The sequence below is a fragment of the Bactrocera dorsalis genome, chromosome 5 (genome assembly GCF_023373825.1).
Source record: "Bactrocera dorsalis isolate Fly_Bdor chromosome 5, ASM2337382v1, whole genome shotgun sequence".
NCBI lineage: Eukaryota > Metazoa > Arthropoda > Insecta > Diptera > Tephritidae > Bactrocera > Bactrocera dorsalis.
Window position 1 is genome coordinate 38,157,644 of NC_064307.1, and position 17,175 is coordinate 38,174,818.

A 17,175-nucleotide genomic window follows, 5' to 3' on the forward strand; every position below is an offset into this window, starting at 1 on the left:
GCTTGGCAATACTTGCATAAAACAACTAGTTTTAAGTGATTACATGGGCTTCAGCGCTTCAAAAAATCGACTGTTTTTCTTGTCCTATTTAATGCCATAACATCTCTAGCATATTGTCTAAAATGCGCAAGTTGATCCGAGTAACTGATTTGCAGAAACAGCCTTGAAAAGTTGAGAGGTCAGCTATATAGTCGCTTTAAGGGGTATTCTAGTCTAGAAATAAAACAAAAAATCGATTTTTTCTATATATTTTCAAAGTTTAACTATTCAAGAATATGTCTGAAAAAAGATTTCTGAGAACTATTTTCGGAGATAAAGGTGTTTTGCTGATCCGCGAAACTGTTTTTTTCAACGGGATCGCTTTACCTAAAATTTTTAGAGTGTCTTCTTTTTAATCATACTCTATTCCCGAATTTCAATTTTTAATATTTTTAAAAAAATTTGAAACTGTCAAAAAAGTAGCACAAATCTGTTTTTTCAGGCAGTCGACGTTTCGTGTAAAAATTTGTTTCCTTACATTAAGGGGTTATATACAGTTAGAACTTTCAAAAAATCGATCTTTTTTATTTTATTTTCTTAACGTAAATATATTTAAGATCATACATAAAAAATTTCATATCGTTCCGGTGAATATTTTCGAAGTTACATACAAATTTGAGAAGGCCTTTCAGAATGATTTTAAAGTGATTGCAGTCCAAACTTTAAAAGTGTTTTTCTCAAAATGGTGTTTTCAAAGTCGGTGACCAACATTACTCGAAAACGCCCAAAACGTCTCAAATTTCAACACAAGCTTCTTAAATAGATTTTTTAGTAATTAATCCAAGTTGTCTTCTCACCGATAAATATTTTCTTCTATAAAAAATTTAAGGCCGAAAATTTGGAAAAAAATTTATTTATTTTTTTTTTTTTGGGAAACCGTCACTTTGTCAAAAAATTTTATTTTGCTTATTAGTTCTATTTGCATTAATAGATTTAACATTACTTTAACGACATCTGTTTAGTTTTTGAATTTCCGAGGATCCAGCTCAGAAATAGAAAGATCAGCACAAAACGTCTGTTTTGAGAGTTGCTCCCGGAAGTCAGTTGTAGTCGTTTTCCAAATAAATATTTTTACTAATACTAAGTTTTAAAATAGAGTTAAGAGATCCAATAATATGTGTACAAATCATTGGATCAATAAATTTAAAAGTTTTCTCTTAAAAATTCTGGAAAATTCGCATTTTTTCGGCCTTCAAACTGTATATAACCTTCAAACTGTATATAACCTCTTAATAATTTGTTTTAGATTGCTAAGAGGCTTGAAATTTTGGTTATGATCACGCGCTAATTGTTTCAGACTCCCTGTTAATTTTTGAAAGTTTTAATTTCTTTTTTTGAGTTTGTTCTGTATTTTGTATTGTTAATAAAAAACTTATAAAAAATGGATAGTAAAAATTTTAAATTACCTGAGATTCATGCCTCTAGACTATAATACCTCCTTTAAGCTTTAAACGCGTGCTGTTCGAAACTGTATTTATCAAGTCGGTTATCAAAAACTTATTGCACGAGCTAATAAAATGTAATACAGGTTTTCGAGTTATAATTTAAAAGGTCTTGAACAAAGATTTTTTTTTTTTTTTAATTACGACTATTTGGAACAAGACAAATCGAGAAATTAGAATTTCTTGGAAAAAATTTTCACAATTTTCGTAAAACACGTTTTTTTTCTTTTTACCTCATCTAATCCTGTAAATAGTTCTGCTGTCAACGCGGAAGCACTCTTTTTTCGAGCGCCTACCGTGACGTCTGTTTGGTCGAGTTTTGAATATTTCCCTTTGAAAAGTTCACAAAATCTTTGTTAAATTTGTATGTATCTTTGGATTAATAGGTTGCATAAAATATTTAATTTTTCACAAAAGTAAAAATGTTGACCAAAATTTATTGAAAATTTGCCGTTTTTTGCTCGAAGAAACCCATGTAACCCTTTAAGAAGGGACACATAGCGCGTCTGCGCTTAAATAAAATTATGTCAGTTTTGTATTTTAGCTATGACAAGTGATAATTTGGACCTAAAATGCTACGAAGAAATTCGCGAATGAAACGCTCGCTGTGTTAGAAGAATCAGTGTTCTGTAATCAATAGTAGTTTCTGAACTTGATACGAAGAAATGAAAGGACCGATGTGGTAGAAAAACCGGTGTTCTGTAGTCAATATTTGTATCTAAACTCGATCGATTTATAAGGTATAAAGACTACTGTACTGTAATCAATATTTGCTTCTGAACCTAATGCCTTTGCCTAGCACTATTTCTGCGCTCGGTTTCAACTGTGACGTGGTTGAGGAGGGTGCAAATGGTTTTCGCAAATGTGACGTTTTGTATGAGCGACAGTTGTGTTGTTGAGTTTGTCAGTTGGGCTGAGATGTGCTTAATTCGTTAAAGGATTTTCAAAGAGATGCCGTTGAAAATATGGTATGTTTCAGAGAAGGGCACGCTACTGTTTATGCCATTATGATTATTTTCGTTTTGTTTTTGTGTTCTTTTTAGAATTAAGAGCGAGGCTATGCGAGTACCAAAATAAAAAGTATTTGTCAAAATCTCATCAATTTTATGATTTCATTATGTATTACAACTATTTACGGTCTATATGTGAGATGTATATGCATGTATGTGTTTGTGTGTGTGCGTGTGTGTGAGTATGTGTCCATGATGATTTGAAATAAATAGAACGGCGAAGTGTGTAGTTGATGAGATTATGTGGGCGTACCCATGTTTGCACACACACACACACACGCACACTTACAGCCGTGGTGTGTGTGTGCGCTTGTATGTGCATGTGTGTGGACGCGAGCAAGAGAGCCTCTTATTTTCAGAAATATGTATTACTATTACTTTCGTAATTACACGTTGGTTCGCAGTATTTGTTAACATTTTTGTTGTTATTGTTGTGCTGCTTGGTTTCAATGCTTGCAAGCATATTTTAATGCATTTCCTCTAAAACTGCTTAGAATATATAATGTGTTTTGCCTTTGTTTTTGTTTTTGTTTTTTTCTTTTTGTAAAGTTCTTTGCTTGTAAATAAATACGTAAACTAAAGTTAATAAATAATTTAAAAATAATAAAATAATTTTAAGTGGTATTATTAATGGTAAAAAAAAACAAATTAAACTAAATAAAACAACGAAAGCGCAGTAGAAGTAAGAGGAACAGAATAAGTAAATAACATGGAGTATATATTATTGCGTAAAATAAACCTTCTATAGCACCGTTATTTTTACAAAACAAATTCGTACGCTAAGTTCGTTTACCATTCTCAAGAAGTTCCATCATCTTAGTGGCTTTTAAATACTAGTTTCTTTTATTAACTTTTTAACTTTGAGCTTTCAACTTGCTTTGCTTTTGCGTTTAAGTGTGTTATACCGTTAAACTGTCAAATCGCTGAATTTGTAATGTTTTTTTTTCATTTAATTAAAAATATTAGTTGTTGGAATGTGTTTTAAAATTATTTGTGAAATTTAAGTTTCATTAATATTTGTGTGTGTGTGTGTATGTATGTGTTTGTGTGTGCATTTATGTAGATTCGCTTTGATACGCAGGAGTTACGAATATATTATTGTATTAGGGTGGATCAAAAAAAAAATTTTTTTTTTACGAAAAACACCTAAAATATATATATCTGTATTAGGGGGGTTCAAAAAGTTCGAAAATTTTTATGTAAATTCGTTTTGATACGCTGGAGTTACGAAAATTATCCAAAATACGAGTATATAATATAGTATACGCTTCTATTCTTACATTAGGGTGGGTTTAATAAAAAATAAATTTTTTATGTAAATACGCTGGAGTTACGAAAATTATCCAAAATATGAGCATATAGTATACGCTTCTATTCCTATATTAGGGTGGGTCTAAAAAAATAATTTTTTTTATGTAAATACGCTTTGATACGCTGGAGTTACGAAAAACACGCAAAAAAATGTGTATATACGTATATAACCCTATATTAGGGTGGTTCAAAAAGTCCTAAAATTTTTATGTAAATTCGCTTTGATACGCTGGAGTTACGAAAATTATCCAAAATATGAGTATAGACGCTTCTATTCCTATATTAGGGTGGGTCTAAAAATAAAGAAATTTTTTATGTAAATACGCTTTGATGCGCTGGAGTTACGCAAAACACCCAGAATCTGTGTATATATGTATGTACGTATATAACCCTATATTAGGGTGGGTCATAAAACCGAAAATGTTTATGTAGAATCGCTTTAAAACGCAGGGGTTACGCAAAATACCCAGAAAATGTGTATATACGTATATAACCCTATATTAGGGTGGTTCAAAAAACCCGAAAATTTTGATGTAGAATCGATTTGAAACGCAAAACACCCAAAAAATGTGTATATACACATTTATCCTCATATTAGGGTGGGTAAAAAATTTGAAATTTTTTTTCTTGATACTCTGGAAATAGGTTCCTAAACACCTCTAAGAAAGTCGCTCCAAGTATGAGCCGTTAACCGTAATGAGAAGGTCCTCCGCCTTAACGTTTTCTGTTTTCTTATTATCAGCTAGAAACATTCAAATCTCGTTTCCAACTACTGAAAAAATGTTTTGTTTCAAAATTTTTTTTTAAGAAATCGAAAGCTCTTCGACGATTTTTCTTAGGATTTTTTCATAAACTTGACTGCTTAAAAGTTATTATCGTTGGAAGTTTGTTTATTTAAGACAACTTTTTTCTTATAAATTTTATAAAAAAAAAACAGAAAACTTTGCTTGCAGGTGTTTTAATTTGAATTTGTACTATTTTTTCTGTTTCTGTTTCTGTTGGCGTTAGAAAAGCTCTACAGCTATACATGCATATACAAATATGTATATTTATATGTGTGCGTTTGGAATAAGTTGCGGTTCATCGCTTCCTACTACAGTTAAACTCAACAAATTATTTTTTTTTCTGTTTCTGTTCATATGTGCGTTTGGGATTCCTACAACAGTTAAACTGTTTCTGCTCCTGTTTGCGTTCGCAAAGTTCTACAGCGTTACATGCACACACAAAAATATGCACGTGTATATGTGTGTGGTTGTGTTTGTGGTAACTTGCGGTTCAACTTTCTACTACAGCTGAACTCAACAAATAAATAATTATTATGTGTTAGCATTTTCTATTTTATCAGTATTATATTGTTTATAACTAATTTTTGGTTTATTGCGCTTTTGTAAATGTTGATTTCGTGTATGTTTGTATGTGTGTGTGTGTGATGGTGCAATTCATTATGCATGAGTATATGTATTTTTGGTATAATGACATGCATACATACATACATACATATCTAAGTATGTAAGTAGTTGTAAGCATGTATGCGCTTTCAATTTTCTTTAATTTCTTCTATGCCGCATACTTTTGTATTACTCTTGGTGGCGGATTTCTTCTTTTAATTGCAAAAAGTATTTGTTTTTTTTTTACTCAAGTTAAACCAAACGTGATGCTATAGAAAAGCCTACTTTAGCAATAATAAACTCCCAAAAACTTCTCACATTCTTGGGCATTATTGTACGTACTGGGAGATAAATTATTGACTTCCTTGCGGTCGCAGCGTTCACCAATGAATCCCTCCGGGCATCTGAAATGGAAAAGTACAAAATGATCAAATATTAGAAGTCATTTGAACTTAAGGCAGATTCAAGCATGGATAAATATCCGAAAATCATAGATTCATAAGCTAGAAATGTCTAAGATATACGTTTATATAGGGTGCTCCAAGTAGAGGCACTTTTTTCAATGGCCTTTTTTTGACAGATCACGAGAGTCGTGTGAGGCACATCGCTTTGCTCTATGGACTCTTGAAAAGTTCCAAAGAGATCCGAAGAAGGGAACCTCAAAATGGATCACTCTTTAATACTTTATAGGGTCTTCGACGTTAACTTTAGGGTATTACAAACGTCGTGGCAAACTTAATACACACTGTTTAGCGTATAAAAATATACACGCTCTTCCTTTTTACCACAGAATCGCCATAAACCTCAAAAAAAAAAACAAATCTGCGACCAAGTGTTTTCCAAACCTTTCCGATCAAAGCCATCAATTCGACTATATAAATTATAAATTTCTCAAATTCAATTTTTAACAGTTTTTAGAACACAACATTGATGGACTTATATTGCAGTGCTTGTAAGAATTTATTGTTTCTGTATAAAACAACCACACTGGACCGCTTTATCGTAGATATCAATTAGTTTAGTTAAACAATCCACTTTGGCTGCAATTTGAGACACACCTACATTGAGTGATTGCAACATCAATCCATTCACCCCTTCACAGTCCGGGCTCGATTTCATGTCGCAGCTTGCTCCGACGCGTAGACACTTTTGGCTGAAGGAGTTTTGTTTACACAATAACCCTTGATTGGTTTGTCTAAATATAAATCACCAACAACAAACGTGAATAGACAAATGCACATTCAGAGAGGATGCAGCGGCATTGCAGGCGGGGATGTTGCGCGCTCAAGTGGTGGTTGTCAGAGCGCTAGAGTCGCTGGCGTAGTCATCGAATGCATGCATGTTGCTTGTAGTATAGGTGTATGTGTGCTTTAAAAGTGTTCTGCTTGCAACTAGCAGGCAGTAGTAGCATTCTAGGTTGCTCTTGCATACGCACAGTGGGACGTTAGTGCACAAAGAGTGCTCAAAATGAATTCATCATTGTGATTGATAGTGCGCATTCTCATAGACGAGGTATAGGGCACACAGAAGGCTTTATTACTGCTGTGGAGTAGAGTATCGAAGCAGAAGATTTGAATGTGTTCATCTGCCAACTCGCGCAACAACTGCAGCTGTGTCTCTTTACTTTTTACTTTATGAAAGATTTTGCGGAAGAATCTTACGGACCAATAGCAATGAAGCCGAACGACTATCAACGAACGGTCGACTTGTCGTGGGCTCCAAGATCGTGGAAATAACACTGCTAGTCTATTTTTTATGGTGTTATGTGAAGTCGCTTGTCTACGCAGATAACCCTGAGACGATTGGCATCTTAGAAGAGAATACTCGTATGCAGCGCGTTATTGATGACATACGATCGCAATTGCTTCTAAAAGGAATTTGGGTCTCTCGGCTGGAATTTAATCGAGCCAGCTGCTGACCGAATTATTCTAGAAAAGAAATTGGTGTTTTCAATAGGGACGTTAACAAAGTAGATCGATAGAGACAGGACAGGGACAAAGGACGTCATATTTTTTTTTTGCTGCTCTTTTGACACTTCTCTTCAGTAAGGTTTGCCATTCCATCATGGAAGGTATACGATCCAACAACAAGTTAAAACTATTAAAATTTACTACCGAATTTCGGAGTAAGTGCCCTCAACTTTAAGAGCGCTACGTCCATTTTGTGGTCGTCATAATCGTCCTGTCAGATCAACAATTGAGCGTCTAGTGGAAAAATTTTAATCCACAGGCATAGCACAAAATGTTACCGTGCTAGTGAGACAAAAAGGTGCCCGGAATGTCGAGAATATTTCTTCGGCTAACGCATCAATTGAGGAAGACCCAATTGAGTCTCTCACACTTCGTTCTCAAGCGTTGGGCATCTCTGTGACGTCGTTGTGGCGAATTTTGCTAAAAGATCTTGGCCTCCATTCTTACAAGATTAAATTGATGCAAGAACTGAAGCTGCTGGACTACCAGAATCGCATGTTCTAGAATTGGTTTGAGAAACAATTTAAAAATGATCCGGATTTTCATCGAAAAATCAACTTCAGCGATCAGGCTCATTTCTGGCTGAATGGCTTCGTCAATAAGCAAAATATTATTGGTCAGGCAGCAATGATTTATGCGCTGGCGGCGTCATTGGTCCGTACTTTTTGAGCGTGATGATCAAGAGCGGCACGTTGCTATGAATGGAAATCACGACCACTCAATGATAACCGAATAATTTTTACCCTAATTAAATGATATGGACTTGGACAGTATGTGGTTCCAACAGGACGACGCCACAAGTCATACAGCGAATGTCGCAATCGGTTTATTGAAAACCAAGTTTGGTGAACGTGTTATCTGACGAAATGGCCCAGTCAATTGACCGCCTCGGTCGGATATGACGTCGTTAGACTATTTCCTGTGGGGCTACGTCAAGTCTATGGTCTATGCTAACAAGCCAGCGACGTTTGATGAGCTTCTTATGAATATCAAACATGAAGTTACAGCAGTATCAGCGTCTGGACTTCTGCAAGCGTGCCCGTGGTGCCCATGCAAAAGAAATCGAGTTCCATACATAATGGCATCGAATGTACTTTCACAGGAATAAAGAATTTCATTGATAAACCGTTTTTGTTTTATTAAAAAATACTTTTAGCGCTCTTATTGAAAACCCCGTTATATTAATGACGCTACTTGTCGAAACTATGGAAAAAACGATACCCATGTAATCACTCGACAACAGCGATTTGGTGTATTAAGGTGAAAGTGCCGGGCGACTCCGCATATTTCTCTATTTAAATATCGCATCGACACACTGTGCACTTACGCCTGCGCCCATACGGACACACACGAGTATGTGTACGGGGCGCTGTAGTAAAGTGCAGCCAGAGTGCTAAAGCGTATGCGCCGTGGAAATATTTTGGTAGGGCGTACTTTTATGATGTTTTTCAATTTCATATTTTTAGCCTCATCTTACATTTGCTTTTGTTTTTTGTTTTTTATTTTTATGTTTTTCTGATTTTTAAGCATACAAACATACACTTATGAGATTTAACAAATTAACTATTAAGAATGGCGGCGGCGGCGGCGCTAAAGTAAAATGAGGGTCACCATCCGCCGCTGTTTTCGTTGTGGTTTGTTGGGGCAAAAGTGGCACGCTGTTCCCTCAGCAATCATTTTATTTTTATACTTTTCCGTTTATTAAGCAGAAATCGCGTGCGTTCACATAGCAAATCTCTGTGCGCCATACTTCCAATTGTCACCAGAGAAAATCGTTGGATTTCGCCACAGATGTGTCAAACGAACGATGTCGAAAGTAATCAATGAACTGTTGACATTTTTATTGTTTTGCAGATGGAATGAAGTTGAGCAAACTACTTGTATCTGGCTGACTTGACAACAAGATTCAGAAAAATAAAGAAATCCAATCTTAAATCAAGAGCATGAAGCGCCAAAAAATTAGTGTCGTTCGTAGAGACAAAAAAAAAACCGTTGGAGCATTTCTCCACCCCACAATACGCCGCAGCAGTTTACAGCAACTCTATGCGTGCGTGCATGCGTGTGTGTGTCGTGCGCGCACTTCAGTGTACTTGGTTGTCGTGATCGCGCGCTGTGTCTGCCTTCATTTTTGTGATCTTCATTTGTTCAGCGCCCTGCCTGCCCTGCTTGCACGTGTTCGTATCGCAAATGGAGTGCGTGTGCGCAATGTGAATTATGTCTTTCAGCGCGTCAATTTATTTCCAAATGCGCTGCGATCCCTGAAATCTTTGCATCTTTACAACTACATACACACTTAAACACATTCAAGTGTACATATACATATATACATACATTTATTTATATGTATATACTCATATAATATATTGTATCTCGATGAGTATGCATGCCGTCAACGTGCACTCGCTCGCGCACTTTGTGACTATTCCGGGGCAGTGTTCGACGTCTGCCGCTTCCCAACACGCGTTACATGCCCCAAAACTTGTGTGCGGCGCTAAGGAACGATTACTTTGTTATATGCCTGCTTACATACTTATACGTATGTGTATATATTTATATATCTACATGCAGTTCTTTGAGGTTGTTTTGCATCCAGTACTATACGCTGTTGCCCTTGATGCAGCTATACTATACATATATTTGTATGTGTTGTTGTATTGTAAAGTATTTTTCTTCTAACTAACTAATTTAGTACTCATTTCATGTTTAAGTTTTAGATCCGCTGGAATTATTCTACTTCTTGTTACCTGTTTCCATACTTACATGCAAGAGAATGAGTTGATTTCCGTATAGAAATGACAGGTGCCGCCATTCATACAGAATTCAGCGGCATCATCGGAACAGACCTTTCCAGTGCCGCCTGCTAGATTTGTTGTAGAACGTGTCTCTGAAAGGTCAAAATGTGTTTTAATTCGTTTAATTAAAAGTTAAAGGAACACAAAGAGTTAAAGGTCGGGCGATTTCGGAGGCCTTACAAAATTGACTAAAACCCCGAAGCCTAAATTGATATCGGAATTGCAGCAAAAGCCTGTCCTTCGCATTGAAAGGGAACTAGATATTATTCTGGTAATATTCTATAGAGGCAAGGTTGCTTATGCTAGATGTATCTCTAGGTGGGTGGGTAATAACTAAATGCGTTCTCGGCTGCAATTTAAATTTTCTTGGTGCTTTTATCTAAAAAATAACTTAATTTTTGGATGATTTGGACTTAAGGTATGATGAGACTGATTACGACTGTCGTGGCGCTTTGAAGAGAAAGCGAACAGCTTACCTTGCAACATTACAATCGACCACAACACGTGCGGGATGGATAGACATCGAGAATTGAAGAAGGAAGCGAGACGCATTTGCAGACAAAAAAGAGTGAGGCCGAAATGCGTGAGTACGAAGAGCTTGACAAGCTGGCCGACAGGGATAATGCTCGAAAATTCTACGAAAAAAGCGGCGACTAACAGAAGGTTAAAATACCGGAGCATACTCTTGTAGAACCCCTAGAGGTGATCTAGTAACCGATGCCTAGAGCATACTAAAAATATAAAGGGAACACTTCTTCCGCCTGCAGGATGGCAGTGAAAGCATAACATCAGGAGATGTTGAACTCGATTCCCCAATCGATGACGATGGTGCGGACGTTCCATTGTCCGACCATGAAGAAGTCCGTATAGTAATTACCTGTCTGAAGAACAACAAAGCGGCGGGGGCCGATGGATTGCCGGCTGAGCTATTCAAACACGGCGGCGAAGAACTGATAAGAAGTACACAAAAGCATGCCCGAAGATTGAAATTTCAGTGTGCTCTCCCCAATCCACAAACTGTGGGGTCTCCCATTATCTGCGTGAACTATCGCCAGCCCCCTCAACATCTCCTATAAGGTTCTATCGGTTCTATCGAGCGTATTATGTGAAAAATTAATGTCCACCATCGACAAATTGATTGGATCTTATCAGTATGGCCTCATTCCTGGATAATCAATAACTGCCCGCGTATTCATCATGCGCAAACCTTGGAAAATACCCCTAAAAGAGTATCGACACACACCACCTCTTCGTCGATTTCAAAGCTGTTTTCGACAGCACGAAAAATATCTGCCTCTATGCCGCTAGGACTGAATTTGGCATCTCCAGGAAGCTAATGTAGCTGTGTATACTGACGGTGAGTAATACCAAAAGCTCCGTGACGGTCGGGAAAGACCTCACCGAAACGTTCAATACCAAACGAGGTTTCAAGCTAGGCGACTTCTTCAATCTACTCCTGGAGAAAATAGTTCGAGCTGCAGAACTGAACAAAGAGGTTAGAATCTTCTACAAGAGTATTAAACGGCTCGCGGGAAGGAGAGGAAGTGGAAGACTTCTACTCCGTTGGAAAGACCAGGTGGAGAAAGACATGGTTCCACTTGGAATTTCCAAATGGGTCGAACAGCGAAAAGGAAGAACGACTGTGGCGTTCGGCTATAACCGCGAAAGCGTTGTCCAAGCCAATAAAGATAAAGATAGGTCTTCAATGTTTCCTTCTAGGAGTTACCAATTTATTTCAATCTGTTCATGGTAGGAAAAAGAGCAGAGCTAAAAAAGCTATCAGCGCAGTGATCAGATAAAAGCGGCTTATGCGGTTGTTGACTCAGCTGTGGTTTTTGTCCAATTGATTGAGGAGTGTGTGTTGATATTATTTGATCCTGATGTCCTCTATGCCTGCCTAGTGGCAATCAATACTTTTGCTGTTGGGCCTGAACTGAGGTTGCATCGAAGACCTTGCATAAGACCAACGAATATCCAGCTAAGTAAACTCAATAACTGGAACTACTATAATCAATATACTGTATATGTGAAGTACCTCTATAATCTATAATCTACTTTATAGCTTTTTATGCTGACTCATTTCCACCTCACATTTCCTTCTGCAAATGGTTATGAGGTCGGTTATGCATTTTACAGAGCCAATTTCAGTTTTAACATAAATTTTCTTCAACAAATATACAAAAGTGGTGAGTGCAAAGAGGACTTAAGGCACAGCACTGCAGCTCACATAATCTACACAAGCAATAATAATTTTGTAAGAAAGGAAATGTTGCGATAAATCACAAATTAATTGGAGCGCAATAATTTGTGTGAAGAAAGCGAAAACGAAAGAAATCAAAAGACAACTTAAAAAATAAACAGCGCGCAGATATATGGCGTGGAAAATGCAAATATATATATGTTGTTTTATTCACGATCGCATCTGCTGTATGCGGTGGATGCGCTACTCACCTGGATCCGCTTTGATTGCTATGATGCGTCGAGCTGGCTCCTGATTGATTTTATTTTTGGCACGGCATTCGTAATGCCCCGTATCGGAGATGTTAAACGAACGAATGATCAGCTCGGAGCGCATTCTGTCGGTGTGTTCCAAAGTGGGTGTTGGTGTTGATTGGTGGTGGTGATGTGTGTGAAGAATTGTTGTTGTAGCACATGCAAACACAATTAGACATATAATTATTGGTAAAGTGCAAAATAAATTAGCTTAATTTGTTGTTACTCACTTGAAGTGCCGAAATTTGTATAATTTCCGATTGCGATTAATCGATTTGCCATCCTTGAACCAGGTGACCTTAGGCGGTGGCCGGCCCTGCACCTTGCAAACAATGTGCAACTCTTTACCGATTTCCATCGTCCGATTGGTGGTTATATTTCGTATCGATGCGAGCTGTGCTGTAAACAATTTAAAGCAAAAATGTTTCGTAATTACTAATGAATCAAATGGTGAGGTTGGAAGTGAAAGAAACAAAACAAATAAAATATTTAAGAACGATAGATAAAGCGGTATATTAAAGTGTGTATGAAAGTACGAAGCATGTGTAAAAGAAGAAAATTTTAACTTCGGTTGCACTGAAGTTGTAACAAACTTCAGAAATAAAGAAGTTTTCTGTACAAGAATTTGTTTTGATGGGTTGGTTTGTATGACAGCTATATGCTATAGTGGTCCGATTTAAACAATTCCCTCGGAGATTATACCGTTGTTTGAGGTCATAATGTATTATAATTTTCATGAAGATATCTTGTCAAATGAAAAAGTTTTCCATACAAAAACTTGATTTTGAACGGTCAGTTTGTATGACAGCTATATGCTATAGTCCACCGATCTAAACAATTTCTTCAGATGTTGTGGCATTGCCTTAGGTATTAAGTCATGCAAAATTTCAGGAAGATATCTTTACAAATAAAAAACTTTTTCATACACTGACTTGACTTCGATGGTTCAGCTTGTATGGCAGCTATATGAAATAGTAGTCCGATCTGCAATATTTCTTCAGATTGTAGAACCTTGTTTTGAACAATAATTCCTGTAAAATTTCGTTAAGATACATTGTTAAATGAAAAAGTTTTTCATACAAGAACTCATTTTTTATCGTTCGATTTGTATGGTAGCTATATGATATAGTGAAGCGATCTGAACAATTTCTTCCGAGATTGTACCCGTGATTTAAGCAATAATCCATACTAAATTTCGTGAAGATATCGCTTCAAATGAAAAACTTTTCCTTACAATGATTCGATTACAATCGATTGTTCAGTTTGTATGGCAGCCATATGCAATAACGGTTCGATATCGGTGATTCAGACAAATGATACTCAGCTCAACACGCTGATCATTGTATATACATATATGTAGACATATAATACAATACATATCTACATGTTAAAGGGACTCCGACGTTTCTGCTTGGGTGATTACCAACTTCGTGGCAAACCCTTTTCTGGATATATAAATATTTGAAATATATCAACAATTGGCGCGATTGCAATTCCCATTGCTGATCGTTTGTTATATGTATAAAAAAGTGCAAATTTCGCTTAAGCCAATCTGCCAGACACATGTTTTTCATAGCCACTCGCCAAACAAATTTCTGCTGACCGACACTGTCTACCGCCGTAGGTGATGAATAAAACATGCAAATCTTGTCACAAAATATCACAAAAGCTATTGAAAAGGCACACAAATAAAAAAAAAGAACGCTACCAAAAGAATCTATAAAAGATTGTGGAAAATTTTAGTCCGATCAAAACACAAGTGATGCCTAAAACTCTTTGAATTTTACGAGCAACAGATGGGCGCTAATAGACAAAGCCACGGCAAGCGACGCAGATACAGACGTTTTTCTGTTTCTGTTTCTGATTTTGTTTTTGTTTTTTCTTTGGGGAGCAAGCATTTTTTTCTCTTAGAAGTAATGGCGTTGAGTTCGGCATTGCAGCAAATGCACTAAAATCCAGCAAAACAGAAACTTTCCGAAAAGCGCTTATAGTATGTGCCACTAATATAAATATACACGCGTTGTCAGCACACAAGAAAAGTGATTTTCAGCAATTTTAACATTAACTCATAAAAGCACGCTATTTGTGCTTAAGTTAGTTTAATTTTCGAAGAATTCGGTACCAGAGTGCTTCCCCTCTGCATTATAGTGTATGTATTTGTTTAAGTAAACAGCGTGAATTTATTTGTTTATAAATTTGGTGAGGCTATAGATACAAGTATGTATCTCTAGTGTGCGAAAATATTTTATTTTCGGTAATACGTTAGCTTGCAACATTAACAAAGTTGCACTGTATGCAACACAGTTGGCCATTCGCATGTTTCACGCCCACCTGAAACACACACACACAGCGCCTGTATTGCAGTGCACTGAGTAGGTGCGCGCGGTCGTATACGTAACTTAATTGATTTCTCATCATTCATAGCCGCCAAGGCTGCATCATGTGATGCGCGATCAGCCGACATTGTTACACGTCTCTTTTGCTACGCTTTTATGCTGGGCACTCGCGACTCCCGGCACTCTACGCAGTTATACAATTCGCGCTTAGTCATTGATCGGTGAGTCGCAGCGCAAGAATGTGACACATTGACCAAAATAAATCCCACGAATGATTTGCGACAACTCAAGAAATGTATATATATATATATATATGGGTTGGTTTGTATGGCATATATTTACACTTAAATACATTTAAATATAACTTTAGTATGCTCTCGTTGGGAAGGTCGCCCGAGCATTCGAAAAATATGCTTTTAAATAGTCAGCGAGTAAAAAGCGCATTTTATATAAAAATAAATTGAATTTAAAATAGTTCAATTGTTGTGCTTGTTAAACATTTAATTAATTATATTAATTAAACATACAAATCAACACTTACAACCGACTGCCCAATTGTGAGTGAATTAAAGCACGTGATCTATTTTTATTTTTGCTAAATGTGGACCGCAGTGTACGGTCCAAGCGATTAAGGGTCTTTTCATGATTGAAGAAAAGCCCAAACTGGTTCAACTAATGCATTAGAGTCAGTGTGGGGATCCTTGAAGTTGTTATTTGCAAGTACTGCCTTGCGTTTTGAGGGAAGCTTGAAGATTTTAGTCTACAGAATAAAATTTACATAAAAGTTTCTTAAAAACAAAACATCAAAACAGAAATTTATGGTCGATATTTCCAAAACTGGGAACTACATAATTGGCACGTATACAAATGAACCGGAAATGGCTAAGTCGACTCAGCTCAATTTGGAATAAAAACTTATTCAATCTTTAAAATTAACGAAAATATTTTAAATAAATTCAATTAATTTTAATAAATTTATTAGTTTTTTAGTATTAAAATTATAAAAATTAATTAATTAAAGTATCTTTATTCTCAATATTATAATTAATTATGGCGATTAATTAATTTTAATTAAAACTAAAATTTTCTAATTTTAATGTATTGTTTAATTTAATTAATTAATTAATTTTATTTAAAGGAATAAAATTATAAAAATTTTAATTTTAATTAATTAATTTCTATAATTAATATAATGATATTTATTAAAATTAATTAAATTTATTAATTAAAAAATTAAAATTTTATAAAAATTAATTAAAATTTTTAATTAAAAGTTAAAATTGTATTAATAATTTTAGTAAATATTATTATATTCATTATAAAATTTTCATTTATTAATTTAAAATACAAATTTTAATTAATTAATTAAAATAAATGTATTAATTAATAACAAATTTAACTAATTTCCTGATTAAAATTATAAAATTAATTTATAAAATTAAAATTTTAATTAGTTAATTTTTATAACTTCAATAGTTTTAATTAAAATTAATTAATTGATTTAATTTAACATTATAAAATATAAGTAATAAATTAAAAAAAAATTAATTAATATTAATTAATTTATTTTTTATAATTTTAATTAAATTTTAGTTAATTAATTTTATTATTTACGAAATAATTTTTATAATTTCAATTAAAATTTAATTAATTAATGTTTTTAATTTTAATTAAAATTTAATCAATTAATTTTTATAATTTTAATTTAATTAATAGCCTTGATTACTACTTAATTAATTTTTCAAACATTACAATAAAGCTAATTTTACATAGTTTAATTTTTAATTTTGCTAAACAAGTTACGTTTGAGTCTATTTTAATTTATTAATTCAACAAAAAATTTAAATAAAATAAAATACAATCGTTTAAAATAATTTAAAAAATTTCTAAAATAAATCTACAAAATCTTCGATTTATTTTAATTTCTGCCATGATTACATTTAGTAGATGTACGATTGTGTTGCGACGCGTTTCATCACATTTTCAGATGTTGTTCATACGCCCCGCCGTATCACATGAAAAATACGGCTAGCGCGCAAAACGAATAAAATGAACAAAACCTTGTTGTTGTTGTTGGAACAATCCGTGCATGAATCACGTTTGTTGTATATTTAAAGTAGTTGTTGTTTTTCTATTATAAAATTAGCATGCTTTTGTTGCTATACAACCTGTAAGCAGCCACGATTCTGAATTATTTAATAGTATATAGTATATAGTATAGTATAGTATATATGGCGGGTAGGTGTACCGGCTATTACATATGTATGTATATTGAAAGTATTTTCTGTGCTGCTACACTTAAATTGTGTATTCTTAGCTTTCGAAAGTTTTTGTCTGCCAATCGGGCTGCCAATTGGCGGGAGGATGCGGCTGGCGGGTAAGAGTAGTGTGTTG

General features: G+C 34.9%; 1 protein-coding gene across 10 annotated transcripts in view; it reads right to left on the reverse strand.

Annotated features, from left to right (window-relative positions):
- LOC105233721 (uncharacterized) overlaps positions 1–17,175 on the reverse strand; it is a 142,432-nt gene that overhangs the window by 8,339 nt on the left and 116,918 nt on the right. For 8 of the 10 annotated variants that reach the window (XM_049459502.1, XM_049459504.1, XM_049459503.1 and 5 more), the window contains exons 3-6: positions 12,676–12,844; positions 12,404–12,528; positions 9,921–10,044; positions 5,533–5,594 (exon numbers count right to left, since the gene is read on the reverse strand). In XM_049459502.1, coding sequence (XP_049315459.1) covers positions 5,533–5,594; positions 9,921–10,044; positions 12,404–12,528; positions 12,676–12,844 — 480 coding nt within the window. Of the gene's footprint in view, positions 1–43; positions 214–5,532; positions 5,595–9,920; positions 10,045–12,403; positions 12,529–12,675; positions 12,845–17,175 lie in introns of those variants that run through there. The other 2 variants (XR_007423099.1, XR_007423100.1) reach the window with 2 other exon arrangements.